Genomic DNA, 21,542 nt, shown 5'->3' on the forward strand with positions numbered 1-21,542 from the left:
AAACTATTCATCCAACAAAACCGCTACCAAACTCCCTGAAGGGTTTTCTTTAAATCGAGATACTAAACCACTCCTGCTGGAGTGTCATAGTCATGTAACTGACAAAGTACTTCGGCTGTTCTGCTCTTTGGAATCACCAACTGTATTCTCCTCGCTGAACCATTATCATTTTCCAATACCCGTTTAAGCAAGTCATCTTACATGATAAAGGGGTCCCATTGGGCCTAATACGGTTAGACTAGGGTATAGGTTTGATACTTCTTGCCAAGACGGTCGACGGTTTTCTTGTTTCTATTTTCGAATTTTATGCAAAACTGGATCTTTCACTTGTTCTTCTTTGATCTAAGTAGGCGTTCACTTGTCGTTGACCACCATTATCCTTAGCACTGCTGCTTCTTTTGATTCTGTTTTAAGTCAGTGGGTACTCTGCTGGGCACGGCCTTCTAGTCTAGAAAACCAAATTTTTTGAATTATATTATTACTTAACTCATTTTCGTACAATTCTAAATTGGTCGATTTTTGAAGAATCTATCATGATTTCATCCATCAAAAAACGAGAATATTGTAACAAAAGAGTAGTTTTGACCGACCCTTGTATAACAGGTCCCATCTCCACACAGACAGAACAATATCGATGTTCTTGATAAGACGCGATGAAGCGGTGAGGAGGACGTGCAACTAACCGAATGTCGTGATCATAACTAGAGATGGACAGAACGTTCCAGAAATAACGGCTAGAGTATAATATAACGACACGAATTTTGTAAATACAGTTATAGCCCAATAAATGACCGTTTTGGAGTGTAATTTTCAGGGGCAATTCCGAATTGAATGAAAATTTGGATTTAGGTTCTACTTACCCTCCACTTCAAAGTTGAATTTGTGCTGTTGGTTGCTGTTACTTGAGGGGTGACAGTCACCCCTTCTCGGGGGGTGAAAAACGCCTGTTTAAAATAAGCCCGGAAATCGATAAATTGACAGATTATAAGCAACTTTCGTTCTATAAAGTTTTTTACGCAAGTCAATACTTTTCGACAAAAAAAACTATGTTTTCAGACCGGTTTTCGCAAATAACTCAAAAAGTAAATATTTTATCGACAAAGATATTCTTAGCAAAAGTGGAGCTTATAAAAAAAACGAAAAAAATGGTGTATCTGTAAAGTCTATAAATTGAGTCAAAGCAAACTTGTAGCTCATGAAAAATATGTTCTTATTCGTCTAATTCCAAATCGAATAATTTAAAGCGAAATCACCAAAAAATTAAGCACTTTTCGGCAAAATCTTATTAACATTTTTAAAGTATCTAAAACAATCTTTATATTATTTCTTTTTTACAATAGTTTCTAGCATCAAAAATAAACGAGTTACACTGAAAAAAAGTTGGCCCCTTTTTTTGGTAAAAAAAAAATCCTGAAACCCTCCCTCTATTTAGCACCCTAAATAAAATTAATCGTTACCGCTTTACCATTTATTTTAACTGTATTATATTGTTTATAGGATCTGTAAGTTTGATTGGTTTGAAGTGCTTATTTTTGAAAAAAAAATAGTTTTATAGTAAAGAAAAATTTTGAAAATTTTTTGAAAAATCTCCTTTTTCAAAATAACTTTAAAAGTATTAGTGATGAGGAAAATCTTAAAGAGTAAAAAATGTAGGCCTTGCTATTATAAATATGCTAGTTTCATTTTGTTTTTCCCTAAAACAAAAATTGGTTAAGATATGGGTGCTCAAAATTTGGGTGCCGAAAAGTGCTTAATTTTTCGGTGATTTTACCTTGAAATATTCGATTTGGAGTTAGACGAATTAGAACGTATTTTTCATGAGCTACAACTTTGTTTTTACTCGATTGATAGACTTTACTGATACACCATTTTTTTGGTTTTTTATAAGCTACACTTTTGCTAAGGATATTTTTTTCGATCAAACATTTACTTTTTGAGTTATTTGCGAAAAACCGTCTGAAAACGTAGTTTTTTTGTTGAAAAATAAACATTTTCAATCGCAAATAACTCGAAAAGTTTTGACTTACTTACATAAAGAACTCTATAGAACAAAAGTTGCTTAAAATCAGTCAGTTTATCCATTTCCGGTCTTATCTTGAACGTATGTTTTTTCACCCTCGAGAAGGTTAAAGCAACCAAGAGCACATTTTCAGCTTTGAAGTGGAGGGTAAGTAGAACCTAAATCCAAATTTTCATGCAATTCGGAGTTGCCCCTGAAAATTACACGGTATCGCCGTATTTTCCGTTCATTTACTGGGCTATTAGTTTAAGCTAGAGCTTGAAAAGTAAACTTGTATAAATAAATTAATAAAGTCATATATAAATACGAACCGCTCATTTTATTGTTACAATGTTAACTTTTGATATTAAAATTTTTGATTTAATTTAAATTTTAAACATATTTACACTTTTGTAGGACCCTAGAGAAGCTTTAATATTAAATTTAAAACGAGAAGTAAGCACTCTTCAAAGCGAAAACCAACATTTAAGGTCAGCATTAAATGCTTATTCGGGGACAACTTTAAGCGATGCGTCATCAGGTAAGTGTAGTCTTTTACGCTTATGCGCCTAATTATAATGAACATCCTAATAGACCAGGACGGATCTGCTTTGAGGTGGATATGAGAGGTGGCATTCGGATTTTTGCAGATAAAGTTAGGTGACACCTTCAGTAATAATACTTGACTTATGCTCCTTCTCAAATATGCCCGGAACATTAATAAAAAAAATAAAATATGTATTTAAAAATTTCGAAAAACATCGATTTTTTTCTACTTTCATTGCTTATAGTCCATTAAAATTTTTTAGGCCAAACCTTGCATTTCTTAGAGGAGTCAATTTTATTTCTTTAATGTGTAGGGGGGATCAGTAGAAGCTTAAGTTTAAGTTTTTGGGGTCGCCATCCTTGTCCCCCGGTCGCCATCTTGGAAATGGGGTGCAAAGGGTTTTCGCGCTATATCTCGTAAACTACCAACCCTACGGAAAATCTAATTAAACATAAAATGTAGCAAATTTTCCACAATTTTGTTTCTATTACTTCTTATCGTCAAGTGACCAAGAAAAAAGATATAACCAAAAATATGTAAAAATTTTTTTAACAATTTTCCTTTTGGATGTTATAACTTTTTTTCAGTTCATTTTAAAATAAAATAACATTATAGCAATTTTGTAGAGGGTTTTTCAGCGAACAGTTTGCACTATAAAGTTGTTTAATTCTATTTATTTATATAGGTTTTACAGCGCTCCAAACTTGACCAGATTCTCGAATGCTCATAGGGATACAATAAAAACAAAAGTTAGGCTTACTTTTCTATGTATATACAGGATGTTTCATGGGAAACGAAAATACTTTAATTGTGAATAGAGGTCACCGAGGTGGTTCTAGGTATACTACAGTTTTTGCCCTACCGACTTTTATAACCGAGTTACAGGGTGTTTTATCGATTTTGCCAATTTCTTTCCTAAGCCGTAACTTTAGAACCACCCTGTATATTTTTTTTGTTATTTGGTACACATGTGCCTCATCCAAAACCCAAACGACCGACATACTAATCACAAGAAAAATCCAGGTCAGGATTAACAAAAAATTATAAAGTAATTGTGACCTTAAAACAACACCCTGTGTTTTGAAATTCTGAAAATCTGTTTGCATATTTGAAAAGAGCACAAAAAACTAAGTGTAATCGTTCGCTTCAATTTTTTGGCCAGATAATTTTATGACTTTAATTTTGAAATTATATTGAATTATTTAAGAACTTTGACATTAAAAAGGTATTATTAACTTTTTAATTATAAATTATTAAAGCTATTGAATAAATACTCATTTTAAAATTAATCAATACTTATTTACCACATTGGAACGACCCAATTATTAATCACAAGGAAAACCCAGGTCCGGATTAACAAAAAACATAAAGTAATTGTGATCTTGAAACAACACCCTGTATATTGAAATTTTCAAAATTTGTTTGCACATTTGAAAAGACCACAAAAATCTGAGTTAATCGGTTTGCTTTAATTTTTTGTGAAGGGAATTTAATGACTTTAATTTTGAAATTAAAAATATTGATACTTTTAAGAACACTGAAATTAAAAAGCAGATTTTTAAAGCACTTTTAACAATAAATAATTAAAGTTATTAAATAAATACCCATTTTAAAAATAATTAATACTTATTTACGACATTCGAACGACCCACTTACAAATCACAACAAAACTCCAGGTCCGGATTAACAAAACAATATAAAGTAATTGTAACCTTGAAACAACACCCTGTATATTGAAATTTTCAAAATTCGTTTGCACATACATAGGTATGAAAAGAGCACAAAAAATTAAGTTTAATCGTTCGCTTCAATTTTTTGGCCAGACAATTTAGGTAATGAATTTAAATTTGAAATTATGTCGAAATTTTTAAAAACTCTGGGAACTCATAATAAAAATTTCGATATAATTTCAAAAAATTGTCTGCACGAAAAATTAAAGCGGGACATTAAACTTAGTTTTTCGAGAATTCGAGAATCTGGTCAAGTTTGGAGCGCTGTAAAACCTAGATAATAAATAAAATTAAACAACTTTATAGTGAAAATTGTTTATTGAAAAATCCTCTACAAAATCGCTATGATGTTATTTTATTGTGAAATGAACTTAAAAAAAGTTATAACCTCCAAAAGGAAATTTCTTACAAAATTTTCTCTTATTTTTGTTTATAACTTTTTTGTTGGTCACTTTACGATAAAAAGTAATAGATATAAAATTGTAGAAAATTTAATTTGCTTCATTTTATGTGAAGTTAAATTTTCTGTAGGGTAGCTAGTTTACGAGATACAGCGCGAAAGCCCTTTGCACCTCTTTTTCCAAGATGGCGGCCGGGGGACAAGGGCCTCAACCCCAAAAACTTGAACTTAAGCTTCTACTGAACCCCCCTATACATTAAAAAAATAAAATTGACTCCCCTAAGAAATGCACACTAAATGTAACATTTCAATGGACTATTATAACTTTAAAATAATTCATTTTGGAACAAAGTTGTAGAAAAATAAAATAAAGATAATTAACTTTTATATGATATACGACTAGTTTAAAATGTCTTAAATTATTACCCTTCCTGCAAAATAGCAATAAATACAAAATAAGGGGGAAAAGCCTGTTTTCCTTCAATGTTTTTCAACCACTTTGGTTGGAAACTTCGTAATTCGCTTAGAAAATTGGTATACCCCATTCCACGAATATACGTCGGTTTTGGATTATCGCGACAATGAATATTTTACTGTGCAAAATATGAAGAACGAAAGTAAATTGCAAGTTATATTGTTGTTTATTGGAGTAATTATTAGAGCAAAATAGTTTCGTACTTCGTATGTTGCACACTAAAATATTCGTTGTCGCGATAATCCAAAACAGACGTATATTCGTGGAATACACATATAACATACTTAAACCGTCCACCAAATTTCATTAAAATCGACCTAATAGATTTTGCATAATAAATTTGCAATCTAATTTTTTTTAAAAAAGGGCAAATTTTTGAAAACTTTCTGAACAAAAAGTAGATTATTTAGAAGTTTACTAATTTTTTACATATAAAGAGGCGCTCTACCTATCTAATACATTTAACAGAATTAAAATCGGATTATTAAAGCGGCCTCAGCACTGTTTATAAACAATTTTTTGGCTTATAGACAAATACAGTGAGGACGTTTGAGTTGGAATAAATTCATTTACTCGAGAATGGGCGTCTCTGGAGATAAATCCCGAAACAGGTCGATGTTTATTTTTAAATTATAATTTTTTGGCATATATATCATACTAGTGACGTCATCCATCTGGGTGTGATGACGCAATCGATGATTTTTTTAAATGAGAATATTGGTCGTGCTATAGCTCATTCGAAAGATTATTCAATTCTCTATTCACTAATATAAACAATAAACATTAACATAATTATTTATAAAGGGTGCACAAATTTTTTTTTAATTAAATGAATTGAGACAAAAGGAAGAATGTATATAATTTATTTAATTCGAAATACATTTTACTGTTATCCTAAAACAGGAAAAAATGTTTATTTGAAAAATAGCTATTGTTTTCGCTTAAATTCAATATTAAAGTTGCCACCCACCAGCCTCTTAGCAGTTTGAACATTTAATTTAAGCGAAAAGCTATGTTCATTTTTCAAATTAACATTTTTTCTGTTTTCTGACTGCAGTAAAATGTATTTTGCATTAAATAAATTACTTACATTTTTCTTTTTGTCTCAATTAATTTAATTCAAAAAATTTTTTTGGGCACCCTGTATTAATAATTATGTTAATGTTTGTATTATTGAATACAAAATTGAATAGCCTTTCGAATGAGCTATCACACGGCCCCTATTCTCATTTAAAAAAATCATCAATTACGTCATTACACCCAGATAGATGACGTCACTAGTATTTATTATTTATTTATTTACTTATTTACTGAAATATACATCCACCAGGTATAAACCCATAAAGGTGTATATAAGAAAAATACATTGACTGAACACTTGATGACAAAATATAAAATAAAATAAAGAATAACCAAAAATGTTTCTGTTGTTAATACACATACATAATAATAAAAAAACAAAGACCTTAATAAAGAAAAATAACATGACATCAATTCGGTAAGCTATTGCGTATTTCGCGTTTAAAGATGGTAAAATTAAAAAAAAATGTGCACAGATCTTAAGTTATTTACACTTCTGCACATACTTTTTATCGGACAATAGAAATTATGTTGCGAATTAGGCACCGAAATATGAAAAGTTACACCTGAACGTGACACAGCTCGTGGTACATTAAAGTCTATAGGACTGAGCAAAACATCGCTATTAATTAGGCAATTGACAATTTTGAAGATGAATATTAGGCCGTTTATTTCACGCTGCTTACGCAGTGAATGGAATCCAAACTCAGAAAGGAGTAAATTATAGCTGTAGCCTCTAACCGGATATCTGTTATATTTTTTGAGGTAACAATATCTTAAGAATCTTTTTTGAACAGATTCAAGATTAGAGACAAATTCTGCATGATTAGGATTCCATACCACGCTGCAGTAATTAAGTTTACTACTAACTAGTCCAAAATATAAACTACGCAAAGCTTCAACAGACGTTACATCTCTGCAGCTTCTAATAATATATCCTAAAGATTTGTTTGCTTTAGAAACCACGGTATTAATATGAGTGAAGAATGTTAATTTACTGTCAAATATAACACAAAGATCTTTAAACTCTGAGGTAGAAGACAGTAAAATGTTGTTGACATTATAATCGAAATGTATGTTATTGATCTTTCGGGTATAGGACATTACTTTACATTTCTTTATAATTAAGGATAGTTGATTATTGAAACACCATTCATTAATGGCAGAGATATCCTGTTGAAGTTTAACGCAGTCGGAAATATGGTTAATTTTGCGAAATATTTTCATATCGTCCGCATACAACAGTGTTTCAGAGTCTACGATGGAGCAGATGACATACCAAAAAATTAGAATTTAAAAATAAAAATCGACCTGTTTCGCGATTTAGCTCCAGAGACGCCCATTCTCGAGAAAATGAATTTATTCCAACCCAAACTTCCTCACTGTATTTGTTTATAAGCCAAAAAATTGTTTATAACTTTAAAACAGTGCTGAGGCCGCTTGAATAATCCGATTCTAATTCTGTAAAGTGTATTAGGTAAGTAGAGAGCCTCTTTATAATTAAAAAAATTAGCAAACTTCTAAATGGTCTACTTTTTGTTCATAAAGTTTTTAAAAAATTTGAACTTTTTAAAAAAAATTTAGATTGCAAAATGATTACGCAAAATCTATTAGGTGGATTTTAATGAAATTTGGTGGGCGGTTTAAGTATGTTGTAAGAATTTTCTTAGCGAATTATGAAGGTTCTAAGTTCAACCAAAGTCGTTGAAAAACATTGAATAAAAACAGGCTTATTTTGCCCCCTTATTTTGTATCTATTGCTATTTTGCAGAAAGGGTAATAACTTAAGACATTTTTATCTAGTCGTGTATCATACAAAATTCAATTATCTTTATTTTATTTCTTTACGACTTTAAAGTTTCGTTTTAAAGTTGTAAGTAAAAAAGTAGAAAAAATCGATGTTTTTCGAGATTTTTAAATATTTTAATTTTCTGATTAATGTTCCAGGCATATTTGAGAAGTAGCATAAGTCCATTATTATTATTGAAGTTGTCACCTAACTTTATCTGCAAAAATCCGAATGCCACCTCGCACATCCAAAAATAGACGTTTTTTCACAGATCCGCCCTGGTCTATAAGTACACAGGGAGATTTTACAACCTAACAAGCCATCGCGGAAGCTAGTAGTCGAGTACACACAAAATTTCCCACTTGCTCAATAACCAACTAGCTGGCGTATTGAACAGACTTCAAGACCAATGCTACTAGCCACTTGTGCACAAGCTACCAGGAGTACACATGGCTACTTTACATGTTACGAGGCTATCCAGAAATTTCATTACGTTTTGATCTGTAGCTGCTAGAGACGGAGCTAGCGCGGCCATCTCAGCATCATGGCGTTCTTGCGTTCAGTAGCTGTCCAGCAGTGTTAGCGCGAAGTCACTATCTCTTCTCGTTATTTTACAACAGCTGTTTGAAATGTGTGCCACGATCGAAAATCCCGCCAGTTGTGAGGTGCGATAATACGGTTCTTGTTGGCTAAAAACAACAAACCAATTGAAATTTATCGTGAAATTTGTGCTGTTTATGGGAACAATGTGATCACTGAAGGTGGAATGCGTCAATGGTGCGGTAAATTCAAAAGTGGCCGAACCAATGTGCACGATGAAGAACGAAGTGGACGGCCAAGCATTATGACTGATGAATTTGTCTCTTCAATTCAAGTTGGAGGTGTTTCCTGATCCGCCGTATAGTCCGGATCTTGCACCTAGCGACTATCACCTGTTTCAAGCAATTAAGACCTGGCTTGCAACGCAGCGCATTGATGACGATGCGGAGCTACGGGACAGTGTTAAACACATGGCTGAAGTCTCAGGCGGCAGACTTTTATGACAATGTTAGTTCAAAGCTAGACTTATTATTTTTTCTATTCCAAGACGTAACATACCTTCTGGATAACCTGATAGTTCGCTCAAAAGCAGAAAAGTGGTGTTTCAAGTCGAGGGCAGTTCAATTTTTTTCAGGACGTTTTTAGAAGCAGCTAATGGGCTAATTGAACCATTGCATCAAGTGCACTGGTTTAGTTTATGAGTTGATTGTAAAAATGTCGGTTTGTAGCTTATGAACTCGCCCCGTGTATGTGAGCCTTAGTAAGGTAACAGATTTCGAATTTTGAACTATATCACTATTTGTTAATTTTGTTCTTATTATTTATAGTCGAAAAAAGAATTCTTCAAACACCTCCTCAAGTCAACTTAGAAGAGCTCGCTGACTTGGAAGGACCTCAACTGGCCGAGTTAGTACGGCTATATATGCAAGAAAATGAAGCCCTGCGGAAAGATAATGCTGAGCTTTTCACCTCAAGAGATTTACTGCAGAGAGATCATGAAGTTGTTTGTAGAGAAAATGAGAGGCTATTAAAAAAACTGGAGGAAGTCAACTCGTAAGTTATTTGATAAACAAATAAACCAATAAAAGTTTTTGTAAATATTTCTTAATATATTATATTAATTTGAGATTTTAACTTTTCTGATTAAGTAAAGACCCTGTTCCATGGCAGGTTTAGGAATAAATTTTAATAATTTAAAACAATAAGAAGTATAGAACTTAACTTCTTATTGTTTTAATTAGATGTCGCTACAGCGCAAACAAGAGCAATTTTTTTTATAATTTTGCTTAAAGAGACAGTTCGTTTTCTTTTTGATTCAGAGCAGAAACTTACTTATGGTCGCCTCTGAAACAGATTGAAATATTAACTCTCTTTCATTTTCTGATAATTTAATTACTACATATTGGACCAGGTTATGGAAGTAATTTTGCACTTAAGTATCTGCCAAAAAATAGAAGAACAATTTAGTGACACACAGTTTGGGTTCCGCAATAACCTTGGAACCAAAGGACTATTTAGTATTCAGGTTATGGTACAGAGATGCAGAGATGTCGACTATCCAGTTTATATCTGTTTTATTGACTTTGAGAAGACCTTTGGCCTTTGATTCAGTAAAACATAATGATATGATAGCCATTCTTCCGCAGGTATGATAAAGACCTATGCAGATATCATTAAAAATATTTTCTGGCATTAACGTGTAAACATCAGGACTGGCAGTGATAATTCTGAAGAACTTCAAATACGAAGAGGAGTGAGATAGGGCTGCATTTTTTCCCACTAATAGTTTGTTTTCAATAAAACATTGGAAAGTGTTCAATGTGATATTAAAATTAATGGCGTCAATTTCGATAATTTGATGTACTCGGGTGACACAGTATTATGTAATTGCAAATAGTTACGATGAAATACAACATCTAATTAATAGGATTACCACAATTTGTGATGAATATGGACTGAAGCTAAACACCACAAAGACAAAGGTGATGGTTGTCAGTAAAATGCCAATACAACCAGAAGTGGTAACAGCTGATGGTGAACAGGTGAGAACAGTATAACAGGATTTAATTCAGTATTCAAAAATTTCTAAAAATCCTATCTTTAAAAAGATTAATTAAAAAGATTAAAATTTCTATATTTTACGATGTTGTTTTGATTACATGATTACCACACACCCGCATGGTTAGTAAATCTGGATCACGCATTGTTAAAGAAAATTCTAGCAATAAGTGAAAGCATACTTTGATAATGTATTTACAAACTGGCATTGAAAAACATATAAACAAAAGAACACATATATAAAATGCATATTCAACTAACACGGGAGGATTAATTATTATTAAATCTAATCAATCGTCAGCTGAATACACAGTTATTGTATTTAGTAACCAATAAAATAGTGATGAGTACATACGGTGTATCGAGTTATAACTCACCCCATCCCCATCCTACGGGAACATTTCCTCCATTTAACATTATAACAGCTGGAGAGAACAAATAGTATCACTTGTCTTGGTTATAATCTAAATGATATCTGGGACATGAGTAAATAAATTAAAATACGTACATACAGAGAAGACCAGGGCCCTGATTCTAATTCAAATTTCGACTCAAAACAAGTTGCAATCAATATGGCGACGTTGAAATGCGACTTTGCGATCCATGTAGATTTCAGTTGAACTAACAACTAATAAGGACGTCATTACATTTCGATAGGTCGCAATTAATTTCGACTCTTTAAAAGTGGTTGAAATTATAATTTCGAGTCGAAATTATTGTGACGATTGTGACACGGACATAAATGAATGGCCGAAAGCGAGGTTAGGTATAGTTTATCAGATGTGTTTTGTTTGTTTCTTGCAAGGAAAACTAAAGCAAAAGGTATTAATATGGCTGGGTCTTATGAAAATTTGCTGGTTTTGGAGGAATTAGATAGAATAGTATTAAATTAGAAATACATACATATAATAATTGAAAATGACATGAACATCCACAACATGAATTATCAACTCAATGAAAGAGGTAAGGTAATAATCTGGGAAAATTAGTATAAAAAAAGGAAAATTATGTACCAGCTATTTTATTGCTATTGGAATCAAATCTTAAGATTTCATATATTAGTAATATAGCTATGCAAAGTCCGTAGAAAAAGTGTGCCATTTGGTTTATAAACAAATTAGCGCTCCGAAATATTTTTTTCAATTATTGGTCTGTAACTCAGAAGATTTTAACGTTAAACCAAAAACACTCACATAAAAATTCACTGTAATTTAATTCTGCACATAGATATTTTTTCCGATTTCCTTTGGCGGAAATTTTCCTCGGAAAATTTGGGTTTTCCAAACAAAATCTTTAATTTTCAACTAAAATTTTAGAGAAGTAATTATTTATTATTAAAAGAAATAAATGTCGACTCGATTCTAGTTTTCTGTTGACCCAGATATGAAAATATCAAAAGGCACCGCTAGGAAAATATTCCAAAAATGCGGTTCAGAGAACCTATTATGTACCAGCTATAGGTTCTCTGAACCGCATTTTTGGAATATTTTCCTAGCGGTGCCTTTTGATATTTTCATGTCTGGGTCAACAGAAAACTAGAATCGAGTCGACATTTATTTCACTTATTCCACGATAGAAGGCGTTCTAACCTTACTCCGGTATAAATAGTTTTATTGTATACCGAGAACTACGGAAGTTTTGATGTAAATTTGTCTTCTTGCATAGCCTCCTTGATAACAGGTAGACCTAGAAATAGCGCTATCGGGGGATGGCAGGAGACAGATTTGAATCAAAACGAAACCGTCTTTTTTTGTATATTTATTATTAATTAAATAATTTGGTGAGATAAATCTTTTTTGTTATAAGTGTCTTGAAGACATGAAAATTTGTATGTACAAAGAGGACCGAAATAAAAAGGTAATGAAGAAGACTAAGTTTTCACTCTAATGGCATATAGAACATCCCACCAGAATGAAAACAATGGGAACCTTCTCTGGTTACACCTCCGAGGCTTCTACAATTTGCAAGCCATACGGATGCTGAGACTAAGGAAGATGAGGGAATTCTACAATTTACAATTCACGTCCCATCTGCTCAGCGCGGTAAAGTTTCAATTTCGTTGCAAAACGAAAATAGAGCCGAACCATATTCTAGTCCAATCAGAGAGTGCCGCAAGCACTCAAGCAAGCAAGTTCTATATGCCATTAGAGTGAAAACTTAGTCTTTTTACTAGCAGTTGCCGCTAGGGCATCTATGCCATTTCGTTCGTTGCAATTCGGGACTGCACGCTGGGGTTTGTTTTGGTTGGATCGGGGAGAGCAGCATATGTGCCTCCTGATGAGAGACTAATAAGTTTCGAAATCGGTAGAGGTGCTTGCGGCACTCTCTGATTGGACTAGAATATGGTTCGGCTGTATTTTCGTTTTGCAACGAAATTGAAAATGGTTATTCATTTTTGATTTACATTTACTCTGTGTGGAGTATGAAGGGAACCATTCTCGTTGGAACTTTACCGCGCTGAGCAGATGGGACGTGAATTGTAAATTGTAGAATTCCCTCATCTTCCTTAGTCTCAGCATCCATATGGCTTGCAAATTGTAGAAGCCTCGGAGGTGTAACCAGAGAAGATTCCCATTGTTTTCATTCTGGTGGGATGTTCTATATGCCATTAGAGTGAAAACTTAGTCTTTTTGGTAGCAGTTGCCGCTAGGGCATCTATGCCATTTCGTTCGTTGCAATTCGGGACTGCACGCTGGGGTTTGTTTTGGTTGGATCGGGGAGAGCAGCATATGTGCCTCCTGATGAGAGACTAATAAGTTTCGAAACCGGTAGAGGTGCTTGCGGCACTCTTTGATTAGACTAGAATATGGTTCGGCTGTATTTTCGTTTTGCAACGAAATTGAAAATGGTTATTCATTTTTTTTTAAAAAAAGGTAATGGTTCAAATATTGATATCCTTTTGTTTATAACTCTGTCGCAAATGCCGGTCAAATTTGACCGGTTATACCTGAAACCAGCACTCCTCGCAATTCAATTTTTTTTTCTTCGAAAAAATAGCGTTAACTTAATTTAATCTAATATTTTCTGAGGGGTTCTATTTGTTTATAAGCCAAAAAATTGTTTCTTTATAACATTCTTGAGACCGCACAAATAAATAGTCCAATTTCAATTCTGTAAAGTACGTTGAATAGGTATAGTGCTTTTTATACGAAAATCACAGTTATTCTGGTGTATCATAATCTATCTGGTTATTATTTCGACCGAAATTTTTTAATTAACATTTTAATTATTGCTAAACTATTGGTTAGATTGTCGCCGGTTTCCTGATATATAATATAATCTACTATAAAAAATCTTTCATATCACCAATTTATTTAATTATTGATAAATAAGTACCTACTTCCCTAAAATTTTAATTGAAAATTGCAGATTTTTTTCGGAAAACTCGGATTTTCCGAGGAAAATTTTTACAGAGCACCAATTGAAAAAAAGAAGATTAAGGAGTGCTAAGGAGGACCAACCCAAATTCTGAGCAGTGTCAAAATGATAACGTTAATATCCCCAGTTGGAACTAATATCGAAATAAATAAGAATCGCTATAAATTGCGACTGTCATGGCGAAGTCGAAATTAAATTGCGACCTCGAAATGAATTAGAATCAGGCCCCAGAACTGCATTTTTTAAGATAAACAAAATGTAACAAAATATTATGTGGAAATAATAATTTTGAGACTGAAAATTAGTTTAGTAAGATGTTATGTTTTCTCTATTCTTTCATATGGTGTCGAAGGTTAGTCTAATCGTAAACTAGAATATTTTTGCCATTATTATGCCTTACCTAGAGAAATATAATATATTTCATTTAATAATACAAGGCAAGATAGACGGAAGAAGTCGACCAGGTCAAAGAAGAACGTCATGGCTTATAAATCCAAGGGAATGGTTTAACAGATCACCTACATCCCTTTTCCAAGCTGCCATCAACAAAATTAGTATAGCTAATTTGTCAGTCCACGTACGATAATCGAGCATGGCACAGGAAGAAGAAGAATAATGGACTAGAAAAGCGGAGATATCTTTTACATATTTATGTATAGCATGTTAGTGCTCTGTTGAGCAACAAAATACAACATCCTTTTACTGAATGTAAAATATAGGAAATTAAATAATTTACTTTTCAAGTGACTTGGAATTAAATTTTAAATGAATAACTCTTTGAGACCTGCTAATCATTTCTTAAGACTTAAATGTTTTTAAAGATCATTCATAAACGAATTTACCAAACACTTGATATGGATATTGAAGAAACCCAATTTGGATTCCGTAGAGGCGCAGGTAACCGTGATGCTCTCTTTGCATTCAACGCACTAATCCAGAGATGCTTGGATGTGAACCAGAATATGTACGTCTGTTTCATAGATTACAACAAGGCTTTCGATAAAATCCTTCACAAACAGCTAATGGACGTCCTCAAAGCAAAACAATTACAATACAATGGCCTTCGAATTATAACTAATCTATATTATAAACAGCAGGCACACATACGCATTAACGAACACACTTCAGAAGAGTTCGAATTTAAAAGAGGAGTGCGACAGGGGTGTGTATTGTCACCACTACTATTCAATGCATACTCTGAAGAAATTATGAAAAGAGCTCTTGAGGGAGAAACAGCAGGAATAAAGGTAAATGGAACGCCAATTAACAACATTAGATATGCGGACGATACTATCATAATAGCACACAACCTTCAAGATCTCCAAAAGCTAATGAACAAGATAGTTGCGTATGGAGAAGAATATGGATTATCAATAAACATAAAGAAAACTAAATTTATGAGGATATCAAAAACCCAAAATAATTATGAAAGCCTGACAATTAAAGGTAAAACTGTATAGCCACTTTACACGATGCAACTAATTGCGCAATTAATTGCACAATTTCTTGCAGCAATAGAAATTGCATCGTGTCATACGAAAATTGCACAGAAAAGCTGCAACTTCTTGTTGCAAGAAGTTCCAGCTAAATAGAACATGTCCTATTTTTCATGCAATTTTTTCTGCAATTTGGTTATATTTTTAGTAACTTTTAAAACTACACTGTTTGTTTTTCTACATTGACAATTGACATTCAGTCATGCTAAATTTCAAACTAAATAATTTTTTAACAAAACTAGAGGAACTTTTTACCAATTTCACGCTTCACAGATAACATTATTCTGGTGGATAACTTTAATTATGCAACATAGGGATTAAAAAAACTATTTTATATTTTTATTTCTTACAACTTGTTTCCTTTTGTAAATGAATAATGTACCTATTATAGGTATACTTGCATTAGGTATTAATTGATTTTGTTATAATAAATAATATTGTATTATAAGTTTGTCAAATTATTATATAACATAAATAATCTAATATCTGATAACTCTACTCAAAAAATTACATTTAATTTATAAAAACAACATAACCTAAAATTTATGCTATTTTGTCAAAGTTTCTATCTATTTCATGCAATTGCATGTCAGTTTATGACATGCAATTGTTTGCACCGTGTAATCACTTTATTGCAGAAAGTTAGTTGCAACTTATTGCACAAGTTCTTGCGCAAGAAATTGTGCAATCAATTGCGCAATCACTTGCATCGTCTGAAGTGGCTATTAGAACAAGTCGAAAACTACAACTACCTTGGCACAATAATTAATCATACAAACGATTACTCCAAAGAAATCAAAGTTCGAATAGAGAAAGCAAGAACAAACTTTAATAAAATGAGAAAGGTACTTTGTGCAAGAGAACTGAAATTAGACTTGAGAGTTAGGCTGGCAAGGTGTTATATTTTCTCGGCTCTGCTTTACGGGATAGAAGCATGGACACTTAACGCGTCGACTACTAAAAAGTTGGAAGCGTTTGAAGAGTAGGTGTATAGAAGAATCCTGAAGATATCATGGACCGAGAATGTAACAAACAACGAAGTAATGAGAAGAGTCAACAGACGACTGGAAATATTGGAAACCATCAAGACACAAAAGCTGCAATACCTGGGGCATTTTATGCGTAATGAGAGATACAACATACTTCAATTAATTATACGGGGGAAAATCCAGGGCAAGAGAAGTGTAGGAAGAAGAAGAATCTCATGGTTGCGTAACTTGAGGGAATGGTACGGATGCACATCAATCGAACTATTCAGAGCAGCAGCATCTAAGATCAGAATAGCCATGATGATTTCCAACCTCCGTCGCGGAGATGGCACGTAAAGAAGAAGAATCATCTCTTAATTCCAAACCGGCCATAGTACATGGTCTTTACTATACGTAGGATAGCTTCACAATACTTTTGGTTTGCACGAATTTGATGACAGCTTATCGCAATACTACTTATCAAATATATTGCATTATACTTGTTTCAATTGCTAAAGCTTCCATTAGAAATTCTCCATTGATCGCTTATTTTTGTTGCGCTGATTTCAGTTTGAAAGACACTTTCTAATGGACGTTTTGCTGACAGTCCATGTATTTATTTTAGAATATGTTGCAGCTCTCCTCTAATTCCAGCTAGACCGGCGTATTCTGCGGAGGTGTTAAATTCTGCTGGTGACATTTCCAATATCTGGACGAACTCAGTAACTGAAAAGACTTCGGTAAGGCTCCAAATACTATCTATAATTATTGTAATATAAAAAATTATTATTTATAAATGTAGTTACTGTACCATTGTTTAAAAAAGAATAGTTGGTCAACGCAATGAATAAAGGACCCCGCAGAAACCTTATGAGAAATGGCTCTCTGTCAAATGCTCTGAAACTTTGGGTACTGGTAGTTCTTATTTGTAGAACAAAAGACTCAATCGGCGCGTAGCTACAAAAAATCATGGTTTTAAGATATAAGCCTCTGAAGTTATAGGTACAGTGAGGACGTTTGAGTTGGAATAAATTCATTTCCTCGTGAATGAGCGACTCTGGAGGTCAATCAGGTCGATCAGGTCGATTTTTATTTTTAAATTATAATTTTGTACCATATATATCATACTAGCAACGTCATCCATCTGGGCGTGATGACGCAATCGATGATTTTTTTAAATAAGAATAGGGGTCATGTGATAGCTCATTTGAAAGGTTATTAAACTGTCTATTCAATAATATAAACATTAACATTATTATTTATACAGGGTGCCAAAAAATTTTTTTGAATTAAATTAATTGAGACAAAAAGAAGAATGTATATAGTTTATTTAATTCGAAATATATTTTACTGTTGTCCGAAACCAGGAAAAAAATGTTTTTTGATAAATAAATATTGTTTTTCGATTAAATTAAATATTAAAGCCGCCACCCACCTGCCTCTTATAGCAGTTTGAACATTTAATTTACGCGAAAAGCAATGTTTATTTTTCAAGTTAACATTTTTTTTGTTTTCTGACAGCAGTAATACACGAATTAAATAATTTATATACATTCTTCTTTTTGTCTAAATTAATTTAATTAAAAAATTTTTGGGCACCCTGTATAAATAATTATGTTAATGTTTATATTAGTGAAGAGAAAATTAAATAACCATTCAAATGAGCTATCACACGACCTCTTTCACTTAAATTAAATGTTCAAACTGCTAAGGGACAGGTGGGTGGCAGGTTTAATATTGAATTTAAGCGAAAAACAATATTTATTTATCGAATGAACATTTTTTCCTGGTTTTGGACAACAGTAAAATGTATTTCGAATTTAATAAATTATATACATTCTTCCTTTTGTCTCAATTAATTTAATTTAAAAAACATTTTTCGGCACCCTGTATAAATAATATTGTTAATGTTTATATTATTGAATAGAGAATTTAATAACTTTTCAAATGAGCTATCACACGACCCCTATTCTTATTTAAAAAATCATCGATTGCGTCATCACGCCCAGATGGATGACGTCACTAGTATGATATATATGCCAAAAAATTATAATTGAAAAATAAAAATCTACCTGATTTGTAATTTATCTCTAGAGTCGCCAATTCTCGAGGAAATGAATTTATTCCAACTCAAACGTCCTCACTGTATCTATAACTAAGAGGCTTATATCTTAAAACCATGATTTTTTGGAGCTATGCGCCCATTGAGTCTTTTGTTCTACACACCAAGGACTACCAGAACCCAAGGTTTCAGAGCATTTGACAGAGAGATATTTCCCATAAGGTTTCTGCGGGGTCCTTTGTTTGATTCTAATTAAGACAGTCACCAGATGTCACCACCATTTCTGTCAGGATTGCAATGTCACGCGTAACTACGATAAATCCAAAATGCATAGACACCAAGTTGGATACGACACTATTCATAACACACCAATATGTTAGAAAAATAAATATATGGAAGAATATATTTAGAAATTGAATTAAATGATGTCATGCTACTATACAATATAATAGCATGACTTCAATAATTCAATTTCTAAATATATTCTTCCATATACCGGGTGTCCACTTATATTTCCCCCATTTTAACTGCCTATAGCTTCTAAACGACTCAAGATAGAAATATACGGTTTTCGCTGAAATGTTTTATTTTAGTAAAAGTTTTGTTGAATGGATCAAATTTTTGATATCGCTTTTAAATAAAAAATGGCGAATTTTTGAAAAAAAAAACGTTGCTGACTTTTTTTATTGAAACGCCCAGTATATTTTTTTGTAAATTGAAAGAACGGTCATTTACCTATCCAGCGATATAAAGTTTTTTAAAATCGGTTGTCAAATGACTAAGCAATTAATTGATAAAATGAGAGATGCAATGTGGAAATGACACAACATAATAATATCAATTTGCTTAGTTTTGGTCAAACTAACGTCAGAACGTGTATGTATCGATCTGTAAATTGGTACCGAAATTTGTAATTATTACTGTAAATACTAGTTATTAAAATTAGTTTTCGCTCAAATAGTGACTAATAACAATTGTGTTACGTGTTAATCATCAAGAACAAGCTGTAACTTCGGTCAGTAAGAGATGTTTTACTTAATAATCTTCCAACTTAAACAGATTCAGTGTCAAACTGTCATTAGTTTTTCACTGTTGCTATCATAGAGGTATATATTAACATAGAGGGAGCCGTCACTTCGCGCTTCCTGACGACAAGATCTCTTCGACTGGTTTGCGGTATCTCTTTCTAGCACATTGTATCGAGAAACTAAGATGACATTAAGGGTGAGTATAGGCACGGAAGGGAAGGACAACTGTCGCAGCTTTACTATGCGTAAGAGTAAAACAGCACTAATCCAAAGAAAAAAGATGGTGTCGTCACTTCACTCTGAATGATACTCTCTCTATGTTAATATATACCTCTATGGTTGCTATCCCGTCCCAACGGACGCCAACGGTTAGGCAACCAGTATTGCAGTGATGTATCCAAGGTTATCACTTATTTCCAGACATCCAAAGCGTTAATATAAACAAATTCAAGTTAATTTTGACTACATGAGTAACAATTTAAATCGATGTTCCCCCACTGTTAGCAACACCATGTCTGGATCCAATTCTTCCAGTAATCTTACTAGTTCATATGCAACTGCTACTATGACTAAACAACGTCCGAAGTATCCCAAGAAGACCGAAGCAATTTTATAATTAGTTGTACGTCTCTATAGTATCCAATGATTGTATATCCAATTTTTTTTTTCTTCATAATTTTTACCTAATGTTATTTAAGATTTAGAAATTAACTGTTATAATATTTAGTTTTAAGTCCTTATTGTAATTAATTATTGTATAACCAATATTGTTTGTGTCAATGGCCATTGCTGCCGAGACACATAAATTTAAATAAAAAAAAATTAAATTAGGTTAACCTAACCTCTCATTTTAAAAATTAATAACTCAGTCATTTGACAACCGATTTTAAAAAATTTTATATCGCTGGATAGGTGAATGACCGTTCTTTCAATTTACAAAAAATATACTGGGTTTTCCATTAAAAAAAAGTCAAGAAAGTTTTTTTCAAAAATCCGCCATTTTTTTGTCGTAATTTTGTCGATATAAAAAACTCTTTCCAGTCAGACAAAACTTTTACTAAAATAAAACATTTCAGGGAAAACCGCATATTTCTATCTTGAGCCGTTTAGAAGTTATAGGCAGTTAAAATGGGGGAAAATATAAGTGGACACCCGGTATTTATTTTTCTTAATATGTATGCGAGTTGGTGTGTTGTGAATAGGACCGTATCCAACTTGGTGTCTACGCATTTTGAATTTATCATAGTTACGCGTGACGTTGCAATCCTGACAGAAATGGTGGTGACATCTGGTGACTGTCTCAATTAGAATCAAACAAATTTATTCATTGTGTTGACCAACTATCCTTTTTTAAACAATGACTGTACTTAATACTTTTACATGTAGTTAAAGTACTTACTTAATACTTGGAAAATGTACACAGCTTTGTTCAACGATCACAGAACACAAAGTCACCAAAACCGGGGGACTATTTGAATGATCCAAGTATTTTGAAAGCTGGGGTTGTAGGTACACGCTATCAAACTATTAAAAAGTAACAAAGCCCACGGGACCAGATGATATATGTATGCAGACAGGGCCCCCGTAACCGGGCGTGCAACGCGTGCGACGCACGCGGGCGCATCCCCGAAAGGGCGCCAAACCGAAGGTTTGATAAATAAGAAATATTTATTTTAAATGAGATAATGATTTTTTATACAATTCTAATTTCAATTTTTTCATGAACATCGAGAGAAATCTCAAAAATCAAATATTGTGTTATCAATGAAAAAATAATTAAAATTTTATTTTATATTTGGTGTTAATAATTATTACTATTATTTTATATTTAAAATAATATAATATCCAAATACCTATTTTGCATTATCCGTAAATGATAGAATTAATATCTTCTAATGTAAAAAATAATATTGGGTATGGACGGTATGGTGCATAGTTACAAATATTATTCAATAATTATGGACTGTATACCAGATTCCTGTCATAAAAAGC

At 32.6% G+C, this 21,542-nt stretch overlaps 1 protein-coding gene across 2 annotated transcripts in view; it reads left to right on the forward strand.

The window, feature by feature from the left end:
- Positions 1-21,542, forward strand: part of LOC114340314 (kinesin-like protein KIF12) — a 139,664-nt gene that overhangs the window by 105,499 nt on the left and 12,623 nt on the right. The window contains exons 11-13 of one of the 2 annotated variants that reach the window (XM_050658316.1): positions 2,417-2,540; positions 9,388-9,613; positions 17,086-17,200. In XM_050658316.1, the coding sequence (XP_050514273.1) occupies positions 2,417-2,540; positions 9,388-9,613; positions 17,086-17,200 (465 nt within the window). The remainder of the gene's footprint in view (positions 1-2,416; positions 2,541-9,387; positions 9,614-17,085; positions 17,201-21,542) is intronic. The other variant, XM_050658317.1, reaches the window with a different exon arrangement.

The sequence above is a fragment of the Diabrotica virgifera genome, chromosome 8, assembly GCF_917563875.1.
Source record: "Diabrotica virgifera virgifera chromosome 8, PGI_DIABVI_V3a".
Lineage (NCBI taxonomy): Eukaryota > Metazoa > Arthropoda > Insecta > Coleoptera > Chrysomelidae > Diabrotica > Diabrotica virgifera.